Source organism: Bipolaris victoriae, assembly GCF_000527765.1.
Source record: "Bipolaris victoriae FI3 unplaced genomic scaffold scaffold_23, whole genome shotgun sequence".
Taxonomy (NCBI): domain Eukaryota; kingdom Fungi; phylum Ascomycota; class Dothideomycetes; order Pleosporales; family Pleosporaceae; genus Bipolaris; species Bipolaris victoriae.
The window spans coordinates 66,735-89,128 of NW_014575369.1; the positions used below are offsets into that span (position 1 = coordinate 66,735).

General features: G+C 50.2%; 9 protein-coding genes across 9 annotated transcripts; 5 read left to right on the forward strand and 4 right to left on the reverse strand.

Annotated features, from left to right (window-relative positions):
- Positions 1 to 121: 121 nt before the first annotated feature.
- On the reverse strand, positions 122 to 3,111 carry COCVIDRAFT_35844 (hypothetical protein; the record flags this gene model as incomplete). Its single annotated transcript, XM_014703310.1, has 8 exons — positions 122 to 604; positions 653 to 1,164; positions 1,216 to 1,459; positions 1,507 to 1,860; positions 1,909 to 2,151; positions 2,199 to 2,296; positions 2,347 to 2,962; positions 3,016 to 3,111. 8 exons carry the CDS (start codon positions 3,109 to 3,111, stop codon positions 122 to 124), a joined length of 2,646 nt encoding a protein of 881 aa, XP_014558796.1.
- A 629-nt stretch (positions 3,112 to 3,740) lies between these two features.
- On the forward strand, positions 3,741 to 6,155 carry COCVIDRAFT_93302 (hypothetical protein; the record flags this gene model as incomplete). Its single annotated transcript, XM_014703311.1, has 1 exon — positions 3,741 to 6,155. One exon carries the CDS (start codon positions 3,741 to 3,743, stop codon positions 6,153 to 6,155), a length of 2,415 nt encoding a protein of 804 aa, XP_014558797.1.
- Positions 6,156 to 7,032: 877 nt separating this feature from the next.
- COCVIDRAFT_93636 (hypothetical protein) lies at positions 7,033 to 8,934 on the reverse strand (the record flags this gene model as incomplete). Its single annotated transcript, XM_014703312.1, has 1 exon — positions 7,033 to 8,934. The coding sequence occupies one exon, from the start codon at positions 8,932 to 8,934 to the stop codon at positions 7,033 to 7,035; it is 1,902 nt and encodes a 633-aa protein (XP_014558798.1).
- Positions 8,935 to 10,328: 1,394 nt separating this feature from the next.
- COCVIDRAFT_35847 (hypothetical protein) lies at positions 10,329 to 11,354 on the forward strand (the record flags this gene model as incomplete). Its single annotated transcript, XM_014703313.1, has 1 exon — positions 10,329 to 11,354. The coding sequence occupies one exon, from the start codon at positions 10,329 to 10,331 to the stop codon at positions 11,352 to 11,354; it is 1,026 nt and encodes a 341-aa protein (XP_014558799.1).
- Positions 11,355 to 11,946: 592 nt separating this feature from the next.
- On the reverse strand, positions 11,947 to 13,379 carry COCVIDRAFT_93469 (hypothetical protein; the record flags this gene model as incomplete). Its single annotated transcript, XM_014703314.1, has 6 exons — positions 11,947 to 12,113; positions 12,165 to 12,288; positions 12,360 to 12,520; positions 12,582 to 12,677; positions 12,734 to 13,075; positions 13,133 to 13,379. The coding sequence occupies 6 exons, from the start codon at positions 13,377 to 13,379 to the stop codon at positions 11,947 to 11,949; spliced, it is 1,137 nt and encodes a 378-aa protein (XP_014558800.1).
- Positions 13,380 to 14,157: 778 nt separating this feature from the next.
- On the forward strand, positions 14,158 to 15,252 carry COCVIDRAFT_35849 (hypothetical protein; the record flags this gene model as incomplete). The annotated part of the gene is made up of 3 exons (XM_014703315.1): positions 14,158 to 14,364; positions 14,420 to 14,758; positions 14,818 to 15,252. The coding sequence occupies 3 exons, from the start codon at positions 14,158 to 14,160 to the stop codon at positions 15,250 to 15,252; spliced, it is 981 nt and encodes a 326-aa protein (XP_014558801.1).
- Positions 15,253 to 15,953: 701 nt separating this feature from the next.
- Positions 15,954 to 16,861, forward strand: COCVIDRAFT_14126 (hypothetical protein; the record flags this gene model as incomplete). Its single annotated transcript, XM_014703259.1, has 3 exons — positions 15,954 to 15,993; positions 16,056 to 16,785; positions 16,843 to 16,861. The coding sequence occupies 3 exons, from the start codon at positions 15,954 to 15,956 to the stop codon at positions 16,859 to 16,861; spliced, it is 789 nt and encodes a 262-aa protein (XP_014558745.1).
- A 296-nt stretch (positions 16,862 to 17,157) lies between these two features.
- Positions 17,158 to 17,895, reverse strand: COCVIDRAFT_93455 (hypothetical protein; the record flags this gene model as incomplete). The annotated part of the gene is made up of 1 exon (XM_014703316.1): positions 17,158 to 17,895. The coding sequence occupies one exon, from the start codon at positions 17,893 to 17,895 to the stop codon at positions 17,158 to 17,160; it is 738 nt and encodes a 245-aa protein (XP_014558802.1).
- A 1,322-nt stretch (positions 17,896 to 19,217) lies between these two features.
- Positions 19,218 to 20,385, forward strand: COCVIDRAFT_35852 (hypothetical protein; the record flags this gene model as incomplete). Its single annotated transcript, XM_014703317.1, has 3 exons — positions 19,218 to 19,470; positions 19,529 to 20,017; positions 20,075 to 20,385. 3 exons carry the CDS (start codon positions 19,218 to 19,220, stop codon positions 20,383 to 20,385), a joined length of 1,053 nt encoding a protein of 350 aa, XP_014558803.1.
- Positions 20,386 to 22,394: the final 2,009 nt, after the last annotated feature.

Below are 22,394 nucleotides of genomic sequence, written 5' to 3' on the forward strand. Positions count from 1 at the left end.
TTCCCCGTCTGGTTCGAGGTGCAGAAAATAAAGGGTTTCGCAAGTAATATGCATGTACGCTTTAATTTTAAACGGATCATCTAACAGGTTACTTTGATAAAAACAAGGCGCGAGCGAAGGCTTATACGTCTCTCACGCTCGCAGCGCCGGGGTGACCGCTGCTCGAGGGTGAGCGTTGCGCGGCTTGAGCAGCCACGCCGCGCAGGTTGAGCGAGCCAATTCGCTGCACTAGATTACTGCCCACGGCATCTACAGCGCCTCGCGGTTGCAGGAGCGAAGGAGCTGTAGCAGCTGCTTCTTGCACCTTGAATAGCCGGATGCTAGTGTTGTTCCATACCCCAGCCGTGCCCTTTGCTACAAGCATCTCCGCTGCGAAGACGAAACCCCATAGTAGCGACTCGTACCAACCAAGCGACAGCGGGGACCATTCGAACAAGTGCACCCTAATCGGGGAAGGCTCAATGCCGCGCACTTCGGTCTCCCGAATGATCTTCAGAGCTTCTGCTGTATCATTGGAGTTTCCTGAAGCGGGCAGCTTGGGCCCAAGCTCCGATATCAGCATGAGGATAGTATGTAGCGGCAACTCCGAAAGCCATCCTTCCAACTAAAGACCACGTTAGCAAATGTGTATGGTTGAAATGAAATGACTTACCCATGGGACAGACGGAGTAAAGAACTCATTGGAAGCCATTGCCGGACCGGCTGCGCTGTGCAAGCTCGTCATGCTGTTTTGCCTAGAAAATGCTGGCTGGCCCACTGGTCGCTTGCCTCGTGCCTTTTCTGACATACCCCTTAGTTGCAAAGGTACTGAATCATCCACGGACGAGGCTATTGATGCACTTCTTGAAGCGCCCGAAGGTGATTGTGGAGGAGATCTGATTGGCCCGGATGTGCGCGACGCATCTGCTTCCTCGTCCGAATCATCGTCGTCACCAATTGCAAAAGCGCTGTCTTCTTCTGGCACATTGCCCAGGGTGGGTGTTCGCGCGACTGTCGGGCTTCTTAGACTGTCTAAAGAGTTCGTGCGTGTCATGTCCTCTCCGCCCTCCTTCCGCAGTTGGTTCTGGCGCTCGAGCTCCTCTTGGCCGCTTTCAAGTGTGAAGTCTCGGAGCGCTTGGAACCGCTTCCGTGAACGAACAATCGCGTAGACGAGATTTGGGTTGTCTGTCGATAGTTCAGTAACTGGCACATGGTGATTCTAGTGAACGTACTTACGCGGATATTGGTGCTCTATTATGGCATTCAAGACCTCCAAGAGCGAGTGCAGAAGTGTGTGGTTGTTTTCATTGGCAAGCAAGAAGCTAGGCGAAGACATGGATGCAAAGAGCTGCAATAGCTTTGAGCTAGTCGCCCGTCCAAGATTCTGAACGTAAGCGGCAATGTTGTTGAGTATTGCAAGTAGTGCAGGGTATATCGCATCAAGCTTGCCTTTGCTGGTGGTGAGAAGAGTGTAGATTGACTGGTGTGGTCAGCAGACGTATGGCGATTGTTGGTCGGGCTACATACTGTGATGACATAGTCGGCATATGTGCCATGGAAGTTTGGTATCCGGATGCTGGCTGGAAGCGACTCTTGGCCTTCAAATGTCTTATTGAGGCTCTTGCCAAACTGTGGCTCGACGCTTAGTGTCTGGAGCACGAAGATGCACATGCGCACAAGACCCTGCTTGGAGGGATCGTTGCGCTGATCAATGGCATAGTACAAAACCAAGACAACAAAGTCATGGGCTCTGTCGGTGTCGATGATGAAGGAGCGGAAGCGCTTGTTGCATTGCAGCGCCTCCCAGAAGAGCATGATCATCTCCGGTGCCCATGTCAGTGACTTGTGACTGCCGGGGAGATAGGACGTGTTTGCTTGGAGCTAGCAAGTATTAGCCAAAAGATATGTAGTAAATTGCGTGTTGCGTACCGGCTGGTTGAGGATTCTTGTCATGCCATCAACGAGAAACTGGAAATCTTGTGGACGGTGCAGACGACCAAGGAAGTGACGGAAGAAATTCTTGGGCGCTGGGCCATTTCCGGGCTCGGGGATGGGGTACAGGACGAGTACCAATAGTAGCTGCAAACAGTACGTGACCAAAATCTGCCGCTGGTCCTTGAAGACGACGTGGTCGTAGGGCACGCGCCATGTTGCGGGGTTGTACTTGAGCGTCTGTGGGGGATCAGCGGGTACACAAGCAAGCGACCAAGGATACGCACAGTATTGAGGAGCGAGCAGAGCACAGATAAGACGACTTGCTTGTCTGGACATGTGGCGATGTATGTGATTGCCTTGACGCCTTTTACTGGCAGTACACCTGCAATTGGTTAGAATCGACTTGATGTGCGCGCATGGTAGGATGCATACCCGCCGACATGTACATGGACTTGCTGGCCAGGGTGAGAAGCAGGCGCAAGATCTCAGTCCTGTTACTTTCAAACTCCTTTGTGGATGCGACGGGCGTATTGCAGCCGACGCCGCTCTGCCAGATGGCATAGCTGACCTTATTCTTGCCTGGGGCTACCTTTGGCAGGGTGAAGTTGGAGAAGAAGAGCAAGTCGATGAGGGTGTCGATGATCTCCTCGGCCAGCGGCTTGGCCTTTTCAAACTCGGGCTCCTTCTCTGTGGGCGTCTGTTCCGGGTCGGCCTCGTCGAAGATGACCTCGCTGCGCACAAGCTGGCCTCTACGACTGCGCTTGCGACGCTCAGCCCAAAAGAACTGGTCTTCCCACGTATCGAGGTGATCGGCTTCGTACAAAAAGGGCAACAGGCGGGTGAGGACACGGATGCAGTTGAGGGCATCGCGCTCCGGGGCGAGGTCAGGGTCTGGGAACGAGGGGTGGTTGCGCAAGACAATGAGGCGCGATGTGACTGCGAGCACCAGCGTCTCGAGGTTGGCTAGGTTGTTGTCGCGGGTGCGGCGAATGTCTGCGGGCGAGAAGAGGGAGAAGACATCTTCGGTCGATTCGGGCAGCTCCCAGAACTGGCGGTGATAGTCAGCAGAGGAGCAGGATATGAGTTCAGCAGACGGCATACACCGGTCCAGTAGACATCGTCGGCAGGGATCTGCTTGGGCTCAGACAGGCGGAAGATGCCCTGCTTGAAGGAGAGTTTGGAGTCGGATGCGCCCATTGGGAAGCATGCTACGTCTTCATGCGCTCATTCTGCGGGGGAGAGTGTCTATATGTGGGGGGTGTATGTATCTACGGGTGTGGGCGAGTGTTTATCTGTGTAGTATGTGTGTACTCTGGCCAGAAAGCAGCGCAGCCTCGCTGACAGGGACAAGGTGACGTCGGCCGCCCAGCTGCACACCCACCCGACCCAATCCACCCCCGGCCATTCACATGTTTTCGCGTCTCGGCGCGTCGTCTTCTTCTACACACACACATTGTAAATTTATACATTTTGTTTGTCTCGCTGACACCTGTCATGTGTATATTTACATGACTTGTACCAACGTCCTCACTAGTAAAGTCACTGGGTTCTGGGCTCTGCTGCAGGGACAGTGCCGCTTTACTAGCCTTACATAATCACTGCACTGCCCTATCCATGGTACATCATAGCCACGACTGCTGCCTGCGCATCCCATCCCTTCTTATTCCAGTCCCGTCCGCCCGTCCTTCTCTTCTTCCTTCCTCACCCTCGCCCGTTCCTACCCTCACCCCCGTGTCCTCGTCTCCAGCCGTCCATCTGTAAATTCTAACGCCCGGCGCGCGCCCTTGCCACCCGCACTCCGTTACATAACAGAGAACGCCGCCACCATGCCGCCAAAACGAAAGCTTGCGCAGACGGCTGCTGACGCTGAGGCCGAGGATGGCTGGGACGATAACGATGAGGGCCCCATGAGCGATCAAGAGACGTTCGATCAGCTCAAGGAAGAGTTCGATGTCAAAGCCATGACGAAGCGCGCGCGCGCTGGCCGTGTCCGCGACGCCGCAGCCGATCTCTTCAGAAAGTCGGATCAATGGAGTGCGCCCCTCAAGTCGGACCATTACAACCGTCCGCTATGGGTCAATGATGCAGGCGGAATCATCCTCGAGTCCTTCCATCCTCTCTTCGATGAAGCTCAGGACTTTTTGATCAACATCGCCGAGCCGCAGTCGCGTGTCTCCAAGATGCATGAATACCAGCTCACAACCCACAGTCTGTTCGCCGCCGTCAGTGTTGGTCACTCTAAGCAAGAGATCATCGAGAAGCTTGACCGCTACTCCAAGACTGCCCTGTCTGAAGCCATTATCCAGTTTGTTGAAAAGTCCACGTCCGCTTTCGGTAAGGCCAAGATTGTGTTGAAAAAGACGCTGTCCTACATAGAAAGCGAGGATCCTGCGATCCTCCAGAAACTCCTCCGCGACCCCGTCGTCGCAGAGTGCAGGGCTGATACAACCGATGGCCTCATCAAGGAAGCTGCACCCAAGATCGGCCAGATGGCGATCCCAGGTACCAAGCTAGCCGCTGGTGCAAACAACATGGCACAACAGCAACAGCCGGAAGCTGCTCAAAATCCTGCTCCCAGCGATATGATTGCTACATTGCGCGAGGACGACGACGATGACGAGGTCGCCCAAGTCCACTCGTTCCAGATTAAGAGTGAGGAGCGTGAAAAGGTCGTGAAACGTTGTCGGGCCATTGGTCTACCACTGACTGAAGAGTACGACTTCAACAATGACGATACCAATCCAAACTTGGAAATCGATCTCAAGCCGCACGCCCAGATTCGATACTATCAGGAGAAGGCTCTTAGTAAGATGTTTTCAAACTCTCGTGCCCGTTCAGGAATCATAGTGCTGCCATGCGGCGCAGGTAAGACCCTAGTCGGCATCACAGCTGCCTGTGGTGTGAAGAAATCCGTCATTGTCCTATGCACAAGTGCCATGTCCGTTGTTCAGTGGCGCGCCGAATTCATCAAGTGGTCAAACATCAATCCAGAAGATGTGGCCGTCTTCACGGCAGACAATAAGACCCGCTTTCCTCGTCAGGCTGGTATCATTATCAGTACCTACTCTATGATCAGTAATGCCAGGAAGCGTTCGCACGATGCGGAAAAGGTCATGCAGTTCATTCGTGGACAGGAATGGGGACTGCTGATAGCTGATGAAGTGCACGTGGTGCCTGCCAACATTTTCAAAAAGGTCACCTATGAGATTGCATCACACGCAAAACTTGGCTTGACCGCCACTCTCCTTCGAGAAGATGACAAGATTGATGATCTCAACTTTCTCATTGGCCCCAAGCTCTACGAGGCCAACTGGCAAGAGTTGTCAGAACAAGGACATATTGCCAAGGTGCAGTGTGCAGAAGTTTGGTGCCAAATGACGCCTGAATTCTATACTGAATGGCTCAAGCCTTCGTCGCTGCAGAAGCGTGCTTTACTATCAATCATGAACCCAAAGAAATTTCAAGCCTGCCAGTTCCTCATCAATTACCACGAATCACGAGGCGACAAGATTATCGTCTTTTCGGACAATGTGTACGCTCTGGAGAAATACTCGCGTAAGCTTGGAAAAGCATACATTTACGGCGCAACCCCACAACAAGAACGTCTTCGTATCTTGGAGAACTTTCAACACAACGAGCTCGTCAACACCATTTTCCTTTCAAAGATTGGCGACACCAGCTTAGATCTTCCAGAAGCGACATGTCTGATTCAAATTTCATCGCATTACGGCTCACGTCGTCAAGAGGCGCAGCGACTGGGCAGAATTCTGCGAGCCAAGAGGAGGAATGACGAGGGCTTCAATGCCTTCTTCTACTCTCTCGTATCCAAGGACACGGACGAAATGTACTACTCATCCAAGCGGCAAGCTTTCCTTGTTGATCAAGGATACGCCTTCAAAGTCATCACCCGTCTCGAAGGACTTGAAAACTTTTCGCAGCTGGCATTCGCGACACCGCAAGAGCGGCGAGAGCTACTCATGGATGTCCTGCTTGCCCGGGAAGAGGACGCCAAGGAAGAAAGAATCGAAGGCGATGCGTTTGGCACAAAGTACGCTTCGAACAAGGGCAACAAGAAGAAGTTTGGAGTCCGGAGAGCGGCTGGTACACTTTCTGAATTGTCTGGCGGACAGACTATGGCGTACATGGAGGTCAACAAGAGCAGGAATAAGGAGCTCAAGGGAACAAAGGGTGTCCAGAATGCTTTTATGAGGAAGCTTGCGAGGTCAGGGGCCAAGAAATAAGGCTTTTGCTCTTTCATCTTATGTTCATCGAATTTGTTTGTTGTGTGGCTTTATGTTTAGGAGCAAACAATAGACAAGTAAAGTCGGGTGGCTTTACCAACAGAATATCAAATCATTTCAACCCCAATGGCGTTGACAATCTTTGAGCTGTGTTACCTACATCTGGTGGAGAGCAACAACTTGTGACGTGGACGGGTCTACATCAAGCAAAGGTCCTTTCTTGTTGCAACAGAGAACCCCATCTTCTTCTTAAACAGATTATCGTGTATCGAAATCGATTGCAAGTTTGTCAACGTTATTCTGCTACCAATGCTCATAGTAATAATTCTTACGGGTGACTTCAGCAGCTCGTTTCTCACCCCGTACTCACACTACCTTGGCATAACACTGCTAGGAGCCTCGAATCCTTCCGCCTCGATAATCCCGAATATGCCAGCTTCAGTCGCTGGTGACTACACAGTGCTCTCTACATCACAGTGAGTTCCTCCAACGTGTGCGGCTGTGTTTCAGCCGGCCAGGGGGGCGCATGTAGTTAGCAAGAGCTATACGAATCCGACTTTGTATCATAAACATTGGCAAATTCTTCTTCTTCTTCTGTATAGATCGATTGACAAATTTTTTTCTTTTCTTCCAGTTTGGCGTTGGAGGCTGCGGAACGAACAAACTCAAACTCCAAAGCCTGTAATCCATCTGAACCTCGAGCAAACTCATCAACGATCCGTCTCAATTCACTTCATCTCATATATTTTTTATGCAAATCTGCAAAGCATGTGCACAAAGAAACAGGTCTGAGTTGTATTTTCAAAACGCCAATTATCGAGTTCTTATAACTCTTGTAGTATTACATACTAAATACGAAAAAAAAACAATGGCTCTTTTACGAGACTTCAAAGCCTTCAATGTCGCCCTTGGCATGATAATCACGGATTATACGCTCATATGCGGCGGTGCCACCGCCATAGAGCACCTTTCGCATAGCCAGACGGCGCCTTTCGGGGGAGCTAGCAGCATTGCGTGTTGTGGCACCCTCATGATTAAAGTAGCCTGGGGTGCAAGGGAGCACGACTGAGTACCATAGGGCACGCTTCTCAACCTCATCTGTCCAAGAGTCCTCGGCTTGTTTGCTGGGCTGAATAACAAGCTTTGTTGGGTCAGACACACGACTAGTAGCTGTTTTTAGGATATTAGCAATATGTGTAGCCTCGAGATCAAAGACAACGGTAAGGTTAGGTGAGCCAGGACCACCGCCAAGGCCAGCCCAGATTAGGTTAGGGAACCCATTTGTAGCGATACCGTGGAGGGTGCCAAAGTCAGGCGAGTTGTACTTATCCTTTAGGCGGCGACCGTTGCGGCCAACGACGGGGATGCCAAAGAACTCAGCAGGGGCAGTATTGTCGCCAGTAGCTAGTAGGAAGCCTGTAGCGAGGATAAGCACGTCGAGTTCATACTCGACGCCGTCAACAACGAGACCGCGCTCGGTGCAGCGCTCGACACCGTGGCCGTCGGTATCGACGAGCGTAACGTTGGGCTTGTTGAAGGTGGGCAGGTAGTCGTCCTGGAAGGTAGGGCGCTTGCACCACATGGGGTACCACGGCTGCAGGCGCTCGGCGGCAGCCTTGTTTTGGCTAACTGTGTCGCGGATGGCTGCGCGAGCCTGGTGAGTTAGCGGGTCGTCGATTTCCTTGAGCTTTTGCAAGTGCTCCCCGACCTTGTCAGGGGAGACGATGCGCGTGCCGCCAATGAAACCGGCAAAACCGCGAGCCGTCTTGGTCCAGCCATCGGCGACGAGATCGGGGTAGTCGGGCGGGGGGTCTTCGCCGGCGAAGAAGGCGTCGAAGTTGAGGCTGCGAGCCCGCTGCCAGCCGGGACCAGTCGCAACCTCACGTGACCATTTGTCCATATCAGTCGGTTCCTGGTGACGGGGGCCGCAGTACGAGGGCGTTCGCTGGAAGACAAGCAGCTGGTCGGCCCAGCGCGCAACCTCAGGTACCACCTGCACCGCCGTTGAGCCCGTACCCATAACGCCCACCCGTTTGCCCTTCAGGCCTGACAGAGTGTAGTCTGTCGGCGAGCCGCCCGTGACGCTGTAGTCCCAGCGTGCCGTGTGGAAGATGGGAATCTTGGCCTGCAGCTTTTCAAAGCCTTCTAGCTTGGGCATGCGCGGCGCCGTGAAGAGGGTGCTGGACGGCATAAGGAACTGTGTCAGTATCGTAAACACCTCGCCCGCCCCAACGCCACGCTCCCGTTGCATGCGCACCACCCACCGCCGCCGCTCCTCGTCCCAAGTCGCATCTAGCACCCGTGTGGAGAACTGTCCGCGCAGCCCAAAGTGCCTAGCCACTCGCTCGCAGTGCTGGCGGATCTCCTCGCCCGACGGATACTTGCGCGAGGGCACGTAGCCCGTCTCCTCCAGGAAGGGCATGTAGATATAACTCTCAATATCGCACTGTAGCCCAGGGTACCGATTCCAGTACCAAGTCCCGCCAAAGCCGCCTGCCACGTCCACCAGGCATATGCCCTGGGCTGAGAAGCCCGCCTGGACTAGTCGTCCTGCCGTGATCAACCCAGCGTGGCCTGCTCCGATCACGAGGAACTGTATATCGTCGCCATCCTTAAGCGGTCCTCTCTCCAGTTCAGCATCCACCCATGGGTCGTCAGAGAGTGGTTTGTCTTGTTCGCTGGGTAAGCGGCTGTACTGTTGCGTGCCATCCTCCCGTAGTCGCTTGTCTCGCTCCTGCGCATATCGCGCTTCCAGCTCCCTTTGCTCAGCTATAGCCATTGTTGTGTTGCCTCGTGTCCGTCCGTCCTTTCAAGATAGATGAGAAATCTGATTGAAATGCGTCGGCGAGGGTGAGACGACGTGCTTCCCTCAATGTCTGGCCTTGACTGACCAAGCCGAGCCCTTTTATCGGCCCAATACTCTCCTCCGTCCATATGCGCTGCTCCTGTCTCTTCCAACTCTTTTGCCCCATCCTTGATCCGCTCGGGTCGATCAAGCATAAAGTCGAGAGTGGTGGGGCCATCATGTCGGACCCCGACGTCTACCAAAATCCACCGTGCACGTGCGTCTTTTAGTACTAGTAGTAAAGTGGGAGCCGCGAGTTGGCTCGTGCGCGCTATCCGGTATGCTAACCCAACGTCCTGTAAAGTACTACTACAATTTTGATACCAGTCTAGCTGCTGCAAAGTCGCTTATTATCTGCTGGGGAGATACTTGGGAGGCATGACAGCCGAGCCTTGCCCAATTGTATAGACTAATATGACTAAGGACTTGATCCTAGGACCATGACCTTGCAGCTTATCTCTACCTGGGCATTGGATATCATCCAAACTATACATATTGTGCACATTTATGGTAGGAGCCACTATTCACTTCATCTAGTGTCATGGTATTGTAAATCGCTCCAACGGGACTAGATTCGCTCAAGACACGTACGAATAATTTGGCAATCACTACTGTGCTTCAATATCATCTTCCTGTGGTACCAGGCTAATCATGTGTTGTTTGGGCACAACTGAGATACCAGGCCCTAAATAGTTCCTTGTCTGGAAAATTATCTGTTTCGCTAGGTGTATTCACCTACGGGGAGAAACAAGTCCCCCGCAACGACTGCAAAACAAGAATGACTCAGACCAGGGTCCATCAACTCTAGAGATTTGTGCAGCCGCCTAGTATTAATTTCTGGCTTGGCTGTTGTCCTAAAGAAACGAAAAAGTGTGGCGAATTCTTTCTCCAGTCCGTACCCAGTGCTACCTACTTTTGACTCTCTTACTATCCACTGCACCCATGCGGATGCGATTGGAAAAGCATTACAGGTGTTTCACACTTACTAAACATACAGGAAGCAGATTGTGGAGGCTCTGACTAGGTCAACTGCGTCGAGGTTTTTGGTGATCTCGTACTCCACCAGCTCTTTCACAACAAATGTACCGACAACCACTCAAACTCACCGAGACAGCTTGCATGTGGTATCTAGTTCGTTTCAAAATACGGACAAATCAGTGGAAAGGATGCAGATTCAAGACAATTCCAGCCTGAGGAGACTATATATTTTAAGTAGCAGTTTGCACTCCAAGTGTTAGCTATCCAAAGACAGTCCGTTCTTAGTCTACTCTTCTACTACTGAATTCTCTTGATCATTTGGTGCATCCAAGTAAAACTACATAGACAATATGTCGTCGACACAGTACATCGCCACGGAGACAATAACTGCTCCACAGTCGTCCATCTCGTCAAGGCCTAAGAATTTGGCGCCTCGACCCTTTTCCTGGCGACCATACTTGGAGCTCACGCGCTTCAGTAAGCCCGCTGGTCTCTTGGGCGTCTACTTCCCCTATTTCATAGGACTCCTCTACTCGGTCAATCTGACCAACCCGAGAGGCCTAACCCCAGCCGACTGGCTCAAGCTCATCGCTGTCTTACTGCTCGATGGTCTGCTTATCCGCAGTCTCGGCTGCGCCTGGAATGACACTGTCGACCAAGATCTCGATCGCCAGGTCGAGCGCTGCAAGAAGCGGCCGCTCGCCCGTGGCGCAATTACGACACCAGAAGCACTCGCTGCCACACTCCTCCTCGCCCTCGCCCGCCACGCCTTACTTTACGTAACGCTGTCACCTCGTGCAAACCAGCACGCCCTGCTGACTACCATCTTGGGCTTGACTTACCCTTTCATGAAGCGCATCTGCAACTACCCACAGCTCTGCCTTGGTCTGGGTGTAGGATGGGCTGTTTTCCTGGTTGACGCTGCTGTCACCGATGGCTATGGTGCTGGCAACGTCTCTGAATTCAATAAGGAGGACCGCAACAAAGCTACATTTGCCATATTCGCTTCCCAGGCCCTTTTCAACATCACTTACGACACTATCTATGCCTTCCAGGACATTCGGGACGATCTCAAGGCAGGTGTGGGTTCGCTCGCTGTGGCTGTGCGTCATCAGCCCAAGTTGTTTCTGTTGTCCGTTGCAAGCGCTATGGCCGCCTTCTTGTGGGTCACCGTATCCTGCGGCCGTCTCGTACTCGGCCCATCCCAGGCTGGTGCTGTCTTTGCTTCCATCTCCACACTAGTCATGTTGATCCGGATCGATGTGTGGAACCCGCGTATGTGCAGGGACTTCTTCGTGAACAGCCAGTGGTGGGTGAGTGGCGCTTTGCTGGCTGGTCTTTTGGGAGAACTTGTCATGAACAACTTGCAAATCTAAGACCCAGCAATCGGAGCGATATCTAATAAGAGTGGTGTAGTTTAGTATCACTTTATTAGGCCCCAGTCATATATTGCGATTTCCTTTCATGCGTAGATAGTGAAATTTCTTCAATAAATCCTTTAGCAGCGATATGTTCTAGCTTTGCTCTACTAGCTTGATTACGGGTCACCCCTTGGTGCTTTTCCAGCTCAATCTCATATTAGACTATATTATCTATAATGCAAAATGATAACAAGAAATAAATATTAGCAGAACTGTGACGATACCCGAATCAGCTCCACCAAAGGTGCCACGTGACCAAAAAGGTACAGTATACTGCATAGCAGTATATAGAGCTGAATAGTATATACGTGTGACAAGAACTAAATGAGTTTGGAGTTAATAAAGGAATGATTCTCTAGAAACTTAGATAAGTAGATGTCAATACATCTTCTATGTCAATAATAAAGCTAGTAGTAAATATAGTAGAACGTATAGATATGGACGAGTTATAGTTGTATAATACTATACTATATTATACAGGGTACTTCTAGTTATACGGAATGAAAAAAAGAAAGAAATGCAGTAGGAAATCTTTATCAAGGCTCTTCTAAGGGGCAATTTCTCCTTCTTCGGCCAATGCCTCGCGCATAGACTTGCTGTTGGGGTCAAAATATGGCTTCTCGCCAATACCGCAGACGCGTTGACCAAAGCGCTCGCCAAAGTCATCGTAGTCCATAGTGGCATTGTGGACCATGCTGCGGTTATCCCAGATGGCTGTTCCGCACGTTAGTATCTGGCCGCTCGTCTATTACAAAGGAAACATACCCATGTCATTCGGGCCCTGCCATCTGAAGCGGCACTGCAGGTCGTGGTTGCGGAGCACAATGTTCATGAGCCAGTCTAGAATCATTTCGCTCTCGGGGGGCGTGAGACCATTAATAGAACCGGGCTGTTGGGAAAAAGGTTAAGTTAGTCAAGTGCATGGGAATCGGACTAGCAAGCTGGATTTGATAGGTAAACACGTACGTAGGCGCCAATGGCGAAGACACTCTTCCATCCGGTAACGGGGTTGGTGCGGACAACAGGGTGCACTGCTTTCAAGGGAGTACCCGTGTTCTCAGGGTGGCCTCTTGCATCAGTATAGACTTTGATCTTTGCGTTCTTGATGATTCGCTCGAAGACTGTGGTGTCATGTGTTAACTATGCAATGAGTTCAAGGGTATCTTGAGCATTCCGGCTTACATGGTGCAGTGTAGTTGGCAGTATGCTGTTCAAGGAACTTTCGCATGGGCTCGCTGAGGCGGTCGTAGACCTCGTAGCCGGATGCCCATAGCGTGTCTGGAGTAAGTCAGTTGGTATTGGCAGATAGAAATGTAGCTAAGGGACTCACGTACCTCCTCCAGCAGTGGGAAGCTCAGTTAGTCGTAGGCATGTGTAATCCGAGGGCACTTGCTCAGACTGAATGTCACTGTGCCATGCCTCGAGCGCCTGCCTTGCATTTCCCAAGTCACGCGGAGTGGCCTTGCCATTGACAGCTTTCCTCTGACGAGAGTTGATAGTGCTGATTTCAAGGTCATCACCGCCCATAGCTTGCCGGGGGTTGAGCACGGGATGAATGTGCAGAGATGATTCCTGAGGCTTGCCGACAAGCTCACCCATGCGTTGAATCATCTTCTTTTGGAGATCGTTGTTCATATCATTCTGGTTACGGAAGAAGACAACTCCACGTCGGGATACTAAAAGGGAAGTTCGTTAATTCTATCTTTTCGTGGGGAGAATGTTCGCCTGCTTACCTGTTATCGCAAGGTCTCTAAGCAGCTCATCTGAGTTGGGCGCATTCATCATTTGAACAAGGTTTGCCTCTGGAAACTCGGTTCCAACGGTGGGTGTAACCCTGAATTGTTTTAGGGAGTTGAGAACGCCCTTGAGTTTCAAAGGCTTTGGAAAGCTAGTTTCTTGAGCAAACCCTCTACGCAAGCATGGCGACCGAATGGGCGACAATAGTGAGGGACGAAGCGCAGGTGTAACGCGGCCAAACATGATACTCGCGGTTCTCGACATTGTGACTGGTGATGTATCTACTACTATCTGAAGGCAAACGGTAGCAAGAAGGAAAAGATTGTAGTCTTCATGTGTGCGGTCGTTGCGACTGTAATATCAAACTTCAAAACCTCCCGCCCCTAGCCACCATCCAAATGCCAACTAGTCGGTGTATTTCCCGAGTTTACTATAGTACGCGGTGCATATGTAGGGGACCGCACGAGCTGGCAAGGTTCATCACGAAACTATTTAGGCGGCTCCATGATCCATGATCAGGCTAGGATGAAGATGGTTTAGCGTACCGGTTATCACGTACTAACTCACATTGCTATAACCGATGCACAATGAACCCCACTGTGGTCCGACACGTGTGTTAGCTCGGTGCATTTATGGAACACTAGCCCAGACTCATTCGACGGTACATTTTCAAAGACCCTCCTGTGCCTGCTGCCAAGAGTAGTTATGGTCCCTGACGCTACATCTTCATTTACTCACCGAGGATGCAGTTACCGGATATCTTCAATTGACCGTCTGACATGGTCCTCAGCCGACAAATGTAGAAACTGAGGATGGATTGCTATGCTACAATTGGTTTTTCCTATTTGAGGCGTTGCCTAAATATCTGAGAGTGATTTGTTCCCATACATAAGTACATAGCTTCCTCTTCCTTCTATCCTTGTCTTTGGGACGTTAGATTACTGTTCAAAAAATTTAGTTCCTTACTATCTTCTTTGCGAAACCATCCCCATTCAGAAGATTCTACGTTACCATTTCGGTCATGGCCAAGAAACTCATTGTGATTGCTGGTGCAACCGGCAATCAGGGTTCCGCGATCGCCCGTGGATTGATTAAGACTGGAGACTGGCACATCCGTGCCGTGACCAGGAATCCGAATGGAGAGAAGGCAAAGAAACTTGCTGCTGAGGGTATGGAGGTTGTTCAGGGTGACTACAATGATGAAGAATCTATGAAGAAAGCCTTTGATGTGAGTTACTCACTCCACATCTTCTTTGTTCGAACGATGTCTGATATGTCACTAGGGCGCGCAAGCCATTTTTGCGGTGACCAACTGGTGGGATGGCCTCTTCAGGGGCGCTAGTCTGAACGAAGCTGGTGATATCGAATATGCTCAAGGTACCATGCTCGCAAGGCTGGCGTCTCAAGTCAAGACATTAGAGCATTATATCTGGAGCACATTGCCAAACGGGGAGAAACTTACTGAGGGAAGAATCCCTGTTCCCCATTTTGACTACAAGGCTCGGGTCGACGATTACATCAAGGAGACCTTGCCAGAACTGGCTGCTAAGACAACCTTCCTCATGTTTGGTTTCTATCCAACAAACTTTGCCGACTTCCCAATGTTAAAGCCAGTGCCAGTAGTAAGTCCTTCCCACCTTCGAGAACACGGTGCTTACCTGGCTAACGAAACTGTCTGTAGAAAACTGCTCCAGGAAAATATCTTTGGATGATTCCAGCAGCTCCTTCCACTCTTTATCCCATGGCTGGTGACATGAGCAAGGAGCCAGGTATCTGGGCAAGGCAAATTTTGGCCAACCCCAAGGTATCACATGGCAAGTACGCCGCTGTTTGCACTGAGGTACTCAGTCTTGGAGAGGTGCTCGAAACATGGTCTGCTGTTTCAGGAAAGCAAGGTATATATGTCGAGGTAAAAGAGCACGTTATCGCTGATCTGTATGGGTTGCCCGGAGAAGAGGCTCTTACCGGAGTTAGATTTGGCATAGAAGTGCCTGATTGGTGGGCGCTAGCGAAGAAGCAGGGTCTCTTCATCACCATGGAAGATCTAAGTATCTCAAGAGATGAGGTTTCTAACCTTAGGCAGAGTCTCGAGGCTATTAAAGAGTTTTTAGGTTAGCCATATATGTTGTGCCGGTGCACAGGGTTACTGGTAACCCTTGAGCAGCAGCTACGACCTAGGCCAACGAGCATAAAAGGATGACTCTTATATACAGTACAATAAATAATTATACAATTCTAGAAGGTTAGTTTTACTATATATCCTCTACTATATTCTATTCTTTAGCCTAGCGATCGCATAGTGTCACGAAGGTGAAGATAAAGATTTTCGTAGTCGCTAGAGTGAAACTGGTAGGTACTACACCCTCTACACTTACTCAATATCTATGTACTCTCCTTACGAAGTATAGTAGATTTCTGAAGGTAAAAATTACTCTTATTATCATACTCAAAAACTCATGAAATAGAAATTTGAGTTCTTTCTCGTTTCATAATAAACATAACCTACTAGATTATAGAAAACATGGAACTAAAGTGGCTATCTTTGAATATACTGACTGACCTATAAAGAGATGGAGATACGTACTATATGTAGATGCTTTGAAGTAAGAATTCTACGTTCGATTTTATTTAGTACTAGAATCGTTGTCTAATGATAACTACACGCTATGATTGCGGCGCAACGCTAGTACGATCTCGGTGCATTTTGTTTAGAACCCGATTCAAAATGCACCGATCTTAGGGATGCACAATCAAGATAAAAAAAGTCAATGAGGACCCACTGAGGGAAGATTCATACACTAAATTCAGCTGACCAGGATGCTTTCGGGGGTTGCTCTGATTACAGTGGCGGGCTCTGGTAATGCTTCTTTTTTACTATTGCAACTGACTAGTTGTAGACCAACTGACGCGGCTTCGCAGGCTTTGGCCAGAGTGCCGCATACTCGCTGGCCCAACACGGCGTGCGCCAATTCGCGTTGTTTGACACCAACGCGGCTGGGCTACAAGAGACAACGCAGATGCTGGCCACCAAGTACAATATAACAGATGTCCTCAGCGTGTCGACTGACTGTAGCACTGAGGAGACGATCGAGGCTAGCGTCGCTCAGGCAGCGGCTCGCTTCGGTCGTATCGACTTTGCCATCAACAATGCTGGCTTTGGTGGACCCATGGGGGGCAGTCCTGACGCATCACCTGCAGCCTTCGATGCCCACCTGAAAGAGAATGTGACAGTTGTGTGGCTATGGCATCGAGCTGAACTGCGACAGATGCTGCGGCAGCAGTTGCGCGATGGGCGCTACGGTCGCGGCAGTATCGTCCACGTCTGCTCGGTACATGCACTTGCAGCCTCGCCGACACACATTGCCGCCGGTGCCTACGTCGCTGGCCGGCATGCTATCCTGGGTCTCACGCGATCAGAGGGCGTGCTATATGCGCCGCAGCAGATACGCATCAACGCCCTCTGCCCAGGCTATATCGCGTCCCCTCTGATAGAGTCTTCAGAGCAAATCAAGGCCCTCGTCAGTAATCTAGTCTCTGAGCGTGTGCCTGCGAATCGACTTGGGGAGCCGGAGGAGGTTGCTGATGCCATTGTGTTTCTGGCCAGCCCCATGAGCAGCTACATGTATGCTCAGTCACTGGTGTTAGATGGGTATGTGGCGTTGTATAATCTTATATGAGAGAGAGCGCAAGCACTAATCAGTAATAGGGGCTACCTCGCACAGTGAGATTTCTATGCTATTGGGGAATTTTGATGTGTTTGATTGCTGTATTCAAATTTGCCTCTGGATGTCTTGGGCACTTGGTATCAAGATCAAAAACGGGGGCAGAGTAATTACAAACAAAACATGATTCTAAATTCAAAAAGCAGCATTTGACACGGGATTTAACAATCGTGAGGTTGATTCGTGTTATGATACAATTTCAACGGATGTATAATAGAGCATGATATAGAGTCTTATATGAAATTCCTCAAACTCGTACGACCCAAACTCATTCTTCCGTTCCACGGCCCTCTCTGTGATTAAGATATGGTACTTGATCCGCTGTTGTTCAGCAGTGACTTCTCTTTGAGACAGCGTATAGATGTGCGCACAAGATGAAGATCGGCGCGCACAATGTCGAGACAAATTGGTGCAATGGCCGCTAGGTCAGTGGCGGTTGGGTTGCTGGTGGATCGCTCGGGCGGCGACAAGGACATGGAGGGTGTAAGTCCAGATGTGACGAGGGCAGCTTCCAGAGAGCCTAGGATAGCAGAGAAATCGGTGAGGCGTAAGATTATGAGTTCATTGCTGAGAGCATCGGCTTCGTCGGCAGCAAGATCGTAGTTACCAAGAGAAAACTTCCACGGCTGGAGTGGAAGCTGGCTCTCAGAGTGGTTGGTGGTATTACTGGTGTTGCTCGAAAGATTGATGTTGTTCCTGGCGTTTGAATTGTTGGTGGTCGTGGTGGTCGCGGTAGTCGTTGTGGTGCTGCTGGCATCTGTCGACGCCTCGCTGGTATCGTCGTCCGTGAGATTCCACAGCCGACACAGCCACTCAACCAGATGGGCACATAGTATCGTGACTGCGGTAAGCGGCAGCCGCTGTTGGCGACAACGCTCACAGTTCAGTACGGCAAGGCTGGGGCGCTCTGCTGTCGAAGTCACCTGGAGCGCTGTTTCGAGAGGGACTTGAGATGACATGGTGAGCTCTTCGACGTGGGCCAGCGTTCGCAGGACATTAAATGCGCAACCGCAGTCTTGTATCTTCTCTTGTGGCATATCAGTGTTGCGGCCATGGAGTATTTAACGCTGTAGCATTAGCAGGGAACTCCACTCCCACCTGCCTCTTGATCAAACGAAATACTCGGATGAAATAACACGCCCACCAAAACAGTGCAATGTTAATGAGCGTAGATATTGTGGCACGATACGTGATCGAGCTCAAAAGATCAGAAGGTTGACCCGCAATCAAGTAGATAGAATAAGCTGATAGCTGATCGCTGTAAAGGATTGATTGGAGAAGGTGCCTATCTACGTACGAAAGAAAATTGTGATATATACTGCGAGCTAGTCACGTGATACTACGCAACAATATACACCGCTATCGTAGAACAATACATATATCTATAGTTGCATATTAATCTATACGTAAAACTCTAGCACCGGTGCATATAAAATGTTTTTTCAAACTACATCATGGTGGATATGGCTGATTACCAGTTGCAGCTTTGTTTGATAGGAGCTATTTTTTTATCCGGGTATCTTGGTTGACCAAAAGCCTGCCTGCCACCCTCGAGCACTAGCGGGCTCGGATATTATGCAACGGCAAAGTAATAGATAATTAGGGTCTGCCCAGTTCAGCTCCGTTTTCTGGTTGCTAAACCCAATCTGATCTCCGTCTGGAAACGGAGGTTTGGGAGGTATAAAACGGAGTAGCGCTGATAGTAAAGAAAAAGCCCAGTTTGGTGCTTACTTGCCCCATATTAGCGCCTCTTTGAGCCAAACGGAGCTCCGTTTTCCAGGTGGAGCTCATGATCTCCATCTCATTTTTCAAACCTCCGTTTCATGCCCATTTTGATGGCCCAGCTCACCACATGCTCCCAAACTTGATCAGATTAGACATAGGATGGAGTCAACCGAACAGCTCCTCCGTTTTCTATCTCAACCGGGATAGGCAGCTGACCAGCCCCCCTGTTGAAGCTTTAAAACCAAAACAGTCATCAGACAAAGACAGAAATAGAGCAACCGAACAGACGCTTCACCTTTCTATTGCCTGGTTCTCGTGGTTGTGTAAGAGCTCGGGATGTTTTTTGGTGATCGGCTAGCCTGCCTCGGCTCCAGAGCCGCCGACGCTACGGCTACCAACTCTTGACCTCTTAACCCTGGAGCGTCTTGATCCCTACGTTCATGCAACTCAATAAATCCGCCGAAACTTGCAAATAGCGCCAAGTCAGTCACTGCTGGCTCTCGTAACATGACGTCGTGTAATCCAACAAAACAAGATATCAAGGCTACTATCGCATCACTTGTGCATCACGCCAGAGTGTGGTAAACTGACCCGCAAGTCACCTTCTATCCTTATCCAATTGTCCACCACAAAAATGGCTCCTCTGGGAAACCCAGCAGTCGCTCCAGGCTCCACTGTCCTTGTAACGGGGGCTAATGGTTTCGTTGGCGCCCACGTTGCAGACCAGCTGCTCCACCAAGGCTACAAGGTGCGAGGCGCCGTCCGAGATGCTATCAAGCACCAATGGCTGGCACAGCTCTTCTCTCAAAAGTACGGCTCTGGAAAATTTGAACTTGTCGCCGTCAAGGACATGAGAGAGCCGGGCGCGTTTGACGATGCAGTCTTAGGTACTTACCCCTGCGCCAGAAGCTCCTGCTCCGTTACTGATCAAACTTCCCCGTCTAGGCGTTTCTGCAATTGCTCATGTTGCTTCTGTGAGGAGTATGGATGTCACACCGGACGAATTGCTCCGTACCACCGTTGCGGGAACGCTGGCTTGTTTACAGGCTGCTGCCAAGGAGCCAAGCGTACAGCGATTCGTCCTAACATCCTCTTCCGCTGCGGTCCGCTCCATCCAAGGTTATCGTGGAACGGACACAGTGTCATCGGATGAATATGACAACCATACTCTTAGTGTAGCCAGAAACATGCCTGAGGATTTTCTGCCCATGCAAAAATTTATGACAGCTTACTTTGCATCCAAAGTTGCGGCCGAACAAGCTTTCTGGAACTGGATCAAGAACAATAAGCCGCATTTTACTGCAAACACAGTGCTACCGTGCACAATTTACGGCAGTCCGCTCAACGTGGTTCACCAGGGCTTTCCGTCCACATCGAAAATCCCGCTCCAGATTTTAGACGGCGATACTGACTCCATTAAGCATGTGCAGCGTTGTACGTTATATCTGTTTTCAAGTTGCGAAGTTGCACCAATTGCTAACGCAACAGTAGTCTACTATGTGCACGTCCAGGATGTCGCTCGTCTTCACGTTGCCGGCCTGATCCACCCAGACACGGCCAACGAGCGTATTTTTGCATATGCGTCTCCATACTCCATCAATGAGTTCTTTGACATCTTTGCGAAATTCGTCAGGGACTACCAGTCTCCGGGGAAGCTCCCGGGGCTCGACTTCCCACTCGCCGTGATCGGTCCGCGGCAGAGGGCGGAAGCGCTGCTGAAGGATCTTGGCCGTCTTGGATTTATGGGGTTGGAGGAGACAATAGTCGATAGTGTGCAGACTCGCATCAAAGCAAGTGGGTAGCTTACTAGGTAGACCCACAAGACTGTTCAATGATATGGTTTACGATCAAATGCGAAAATGTGGAGACGAGTGGATGCGTTTCTTACTAGTCAATTTGAATTCATAGCTGCAGGATTATACTTCTAGTAGATCTCGTCATATCAAGTTGGATGCGCTATGTTGGCCCTATGCGCAAACAGGGAGGCCGTTGTAACAAAACTACGTATACAATTTATACGTAGTCTCGGCTCTAGTTTGTTAACTAGAAGTAGATCTTTTTTTCTAACGCTATGACTTATGTTTCGTATATTCCCGTAATGTGACAATACCTAGCTGAGTTCCACCTAGGCCATGACCTGCCCAAAAAGGTACAGTATACTGCATATTAGGATCTAGGGCTAAATAGTATATAAGGAAGTATAACAATATACCCCTCTCTCCTAAGGCTCATCGTAAGCTTCTTCGGACGGCACGTTGAGCGCAGCAGAGGGCACGCGCTAAAACCGCGGTTCTTTAGGCCGACGCCAGGACACCCATGTAGAACACTATCTAATCTAGTGTTTGTTACTTTAGCTCAGGTTGCGATTTGTTTCTTAGTACATATCAGGAGATAAAACATGCTATATGACAAAGCCCTAGGCGACGGTGCAGCGACATTAGGCCGCCCCTCCCCCTCCCCCCGGGCCCCACCCTTCCCTTTTCGCTTTATGCCGATAATCTCCAATCCACAAAGTAATTATGCCTGTGCCTGTTGCAACTGCAGTGATTGGCCGCCTAAGATGGCCTGACACCTTTTATCGCTGCCATCGCTATCCCATATCTTTCACTATCTGGGCATGCGATACGTAAGGCTTACCTTTCCCTCGTGGCGTGGACCCATTCGAGTCCCGCTCTCCCTAAGCCTATCTTGTGCTGCCAAAACAACTTTTGTATCAAATGAGCAACTGGTGCATGGCCCGACGAAAATGCTGATGGTCGGATAGTGTACACAATACAGAATATCGAACCCACATCGTATCCAGCTCAGGAAGAGCAGGTCGTCTGCAATGTAACGTGACAGGGTGATCGGATCAGGGTTCAGAAAGCAGGTTTCATAGTGGAGACATTCGAGACAAGCAGGTGGTTAGAAACACCAATTACCTTTGTAGAACAACAAAAAACCTTTCTAGACTCGCACCTCTGATATCAAAACGACACAGCGCGTCCAAAGTATAGCGTCCTATCGGCATCTACAATCAAGAACTGAATCATTGCATATCACATGCACCCCGAGGGTTTGACGTGGTGTGAAGAGTCATTCAAGTCTCGTTTCCGATCAGACTCCAAGAAAAGCTCTTGTGATCAGATCCATAGTCCCATTCTTACTTTTAAGACTATACCCCCTGCTCCTTGTCCACAATGGGGCTTGCATATGGCTCGATACGCCGTCCAATTAGAGCAAAGCAACGCAATAGTCAAGAGTCCTGCAGTAGTTGGAGGAATGGTCAATATATGCATATCTTGCTGCAAAAGTGGAGCACGCTCTGTCCTTATTGCATGGGTGCATCGCTTCTTTTCCGTGCCTCAGTCGGCGGGGAGATGATGCTTAGTGGGCCAGTGAAAGAAAGGTTGTCTTCCTAGGCGGCGCATGCAAGTCGACTAGTTGAGAATTGCAGCCATGCAGAAAGATAGAAAGTAATTGCGCTATGTCGTAAATTGAATGATGGTTCCATCGACAGTCTAGTCGTTCATCATCTGTGCGCCATCCGGCCAGCTGTCCCAGAGCGAGGCACCTTCTGCAAGTAATCGTTAGCACCCGTGGACACCAGCACGGGGGACCTTACGTTTACTTAGTCATGTACCTAAATACAGGTCGGACCGAAGAAGGCCCTTTTAAGTGAGTTTTCTTCGGTTGATTTCCGGTATATCTCATCTTTCAACTGATTGGTTGGATGGGCCAACAAACGAGTGAACTGGAAGAGGCATACGCAGGGCTGGAGTAAAGAGAACTTGTGCAGATCAACGGCAGGCGCTCCCAAATGGTGTACAGA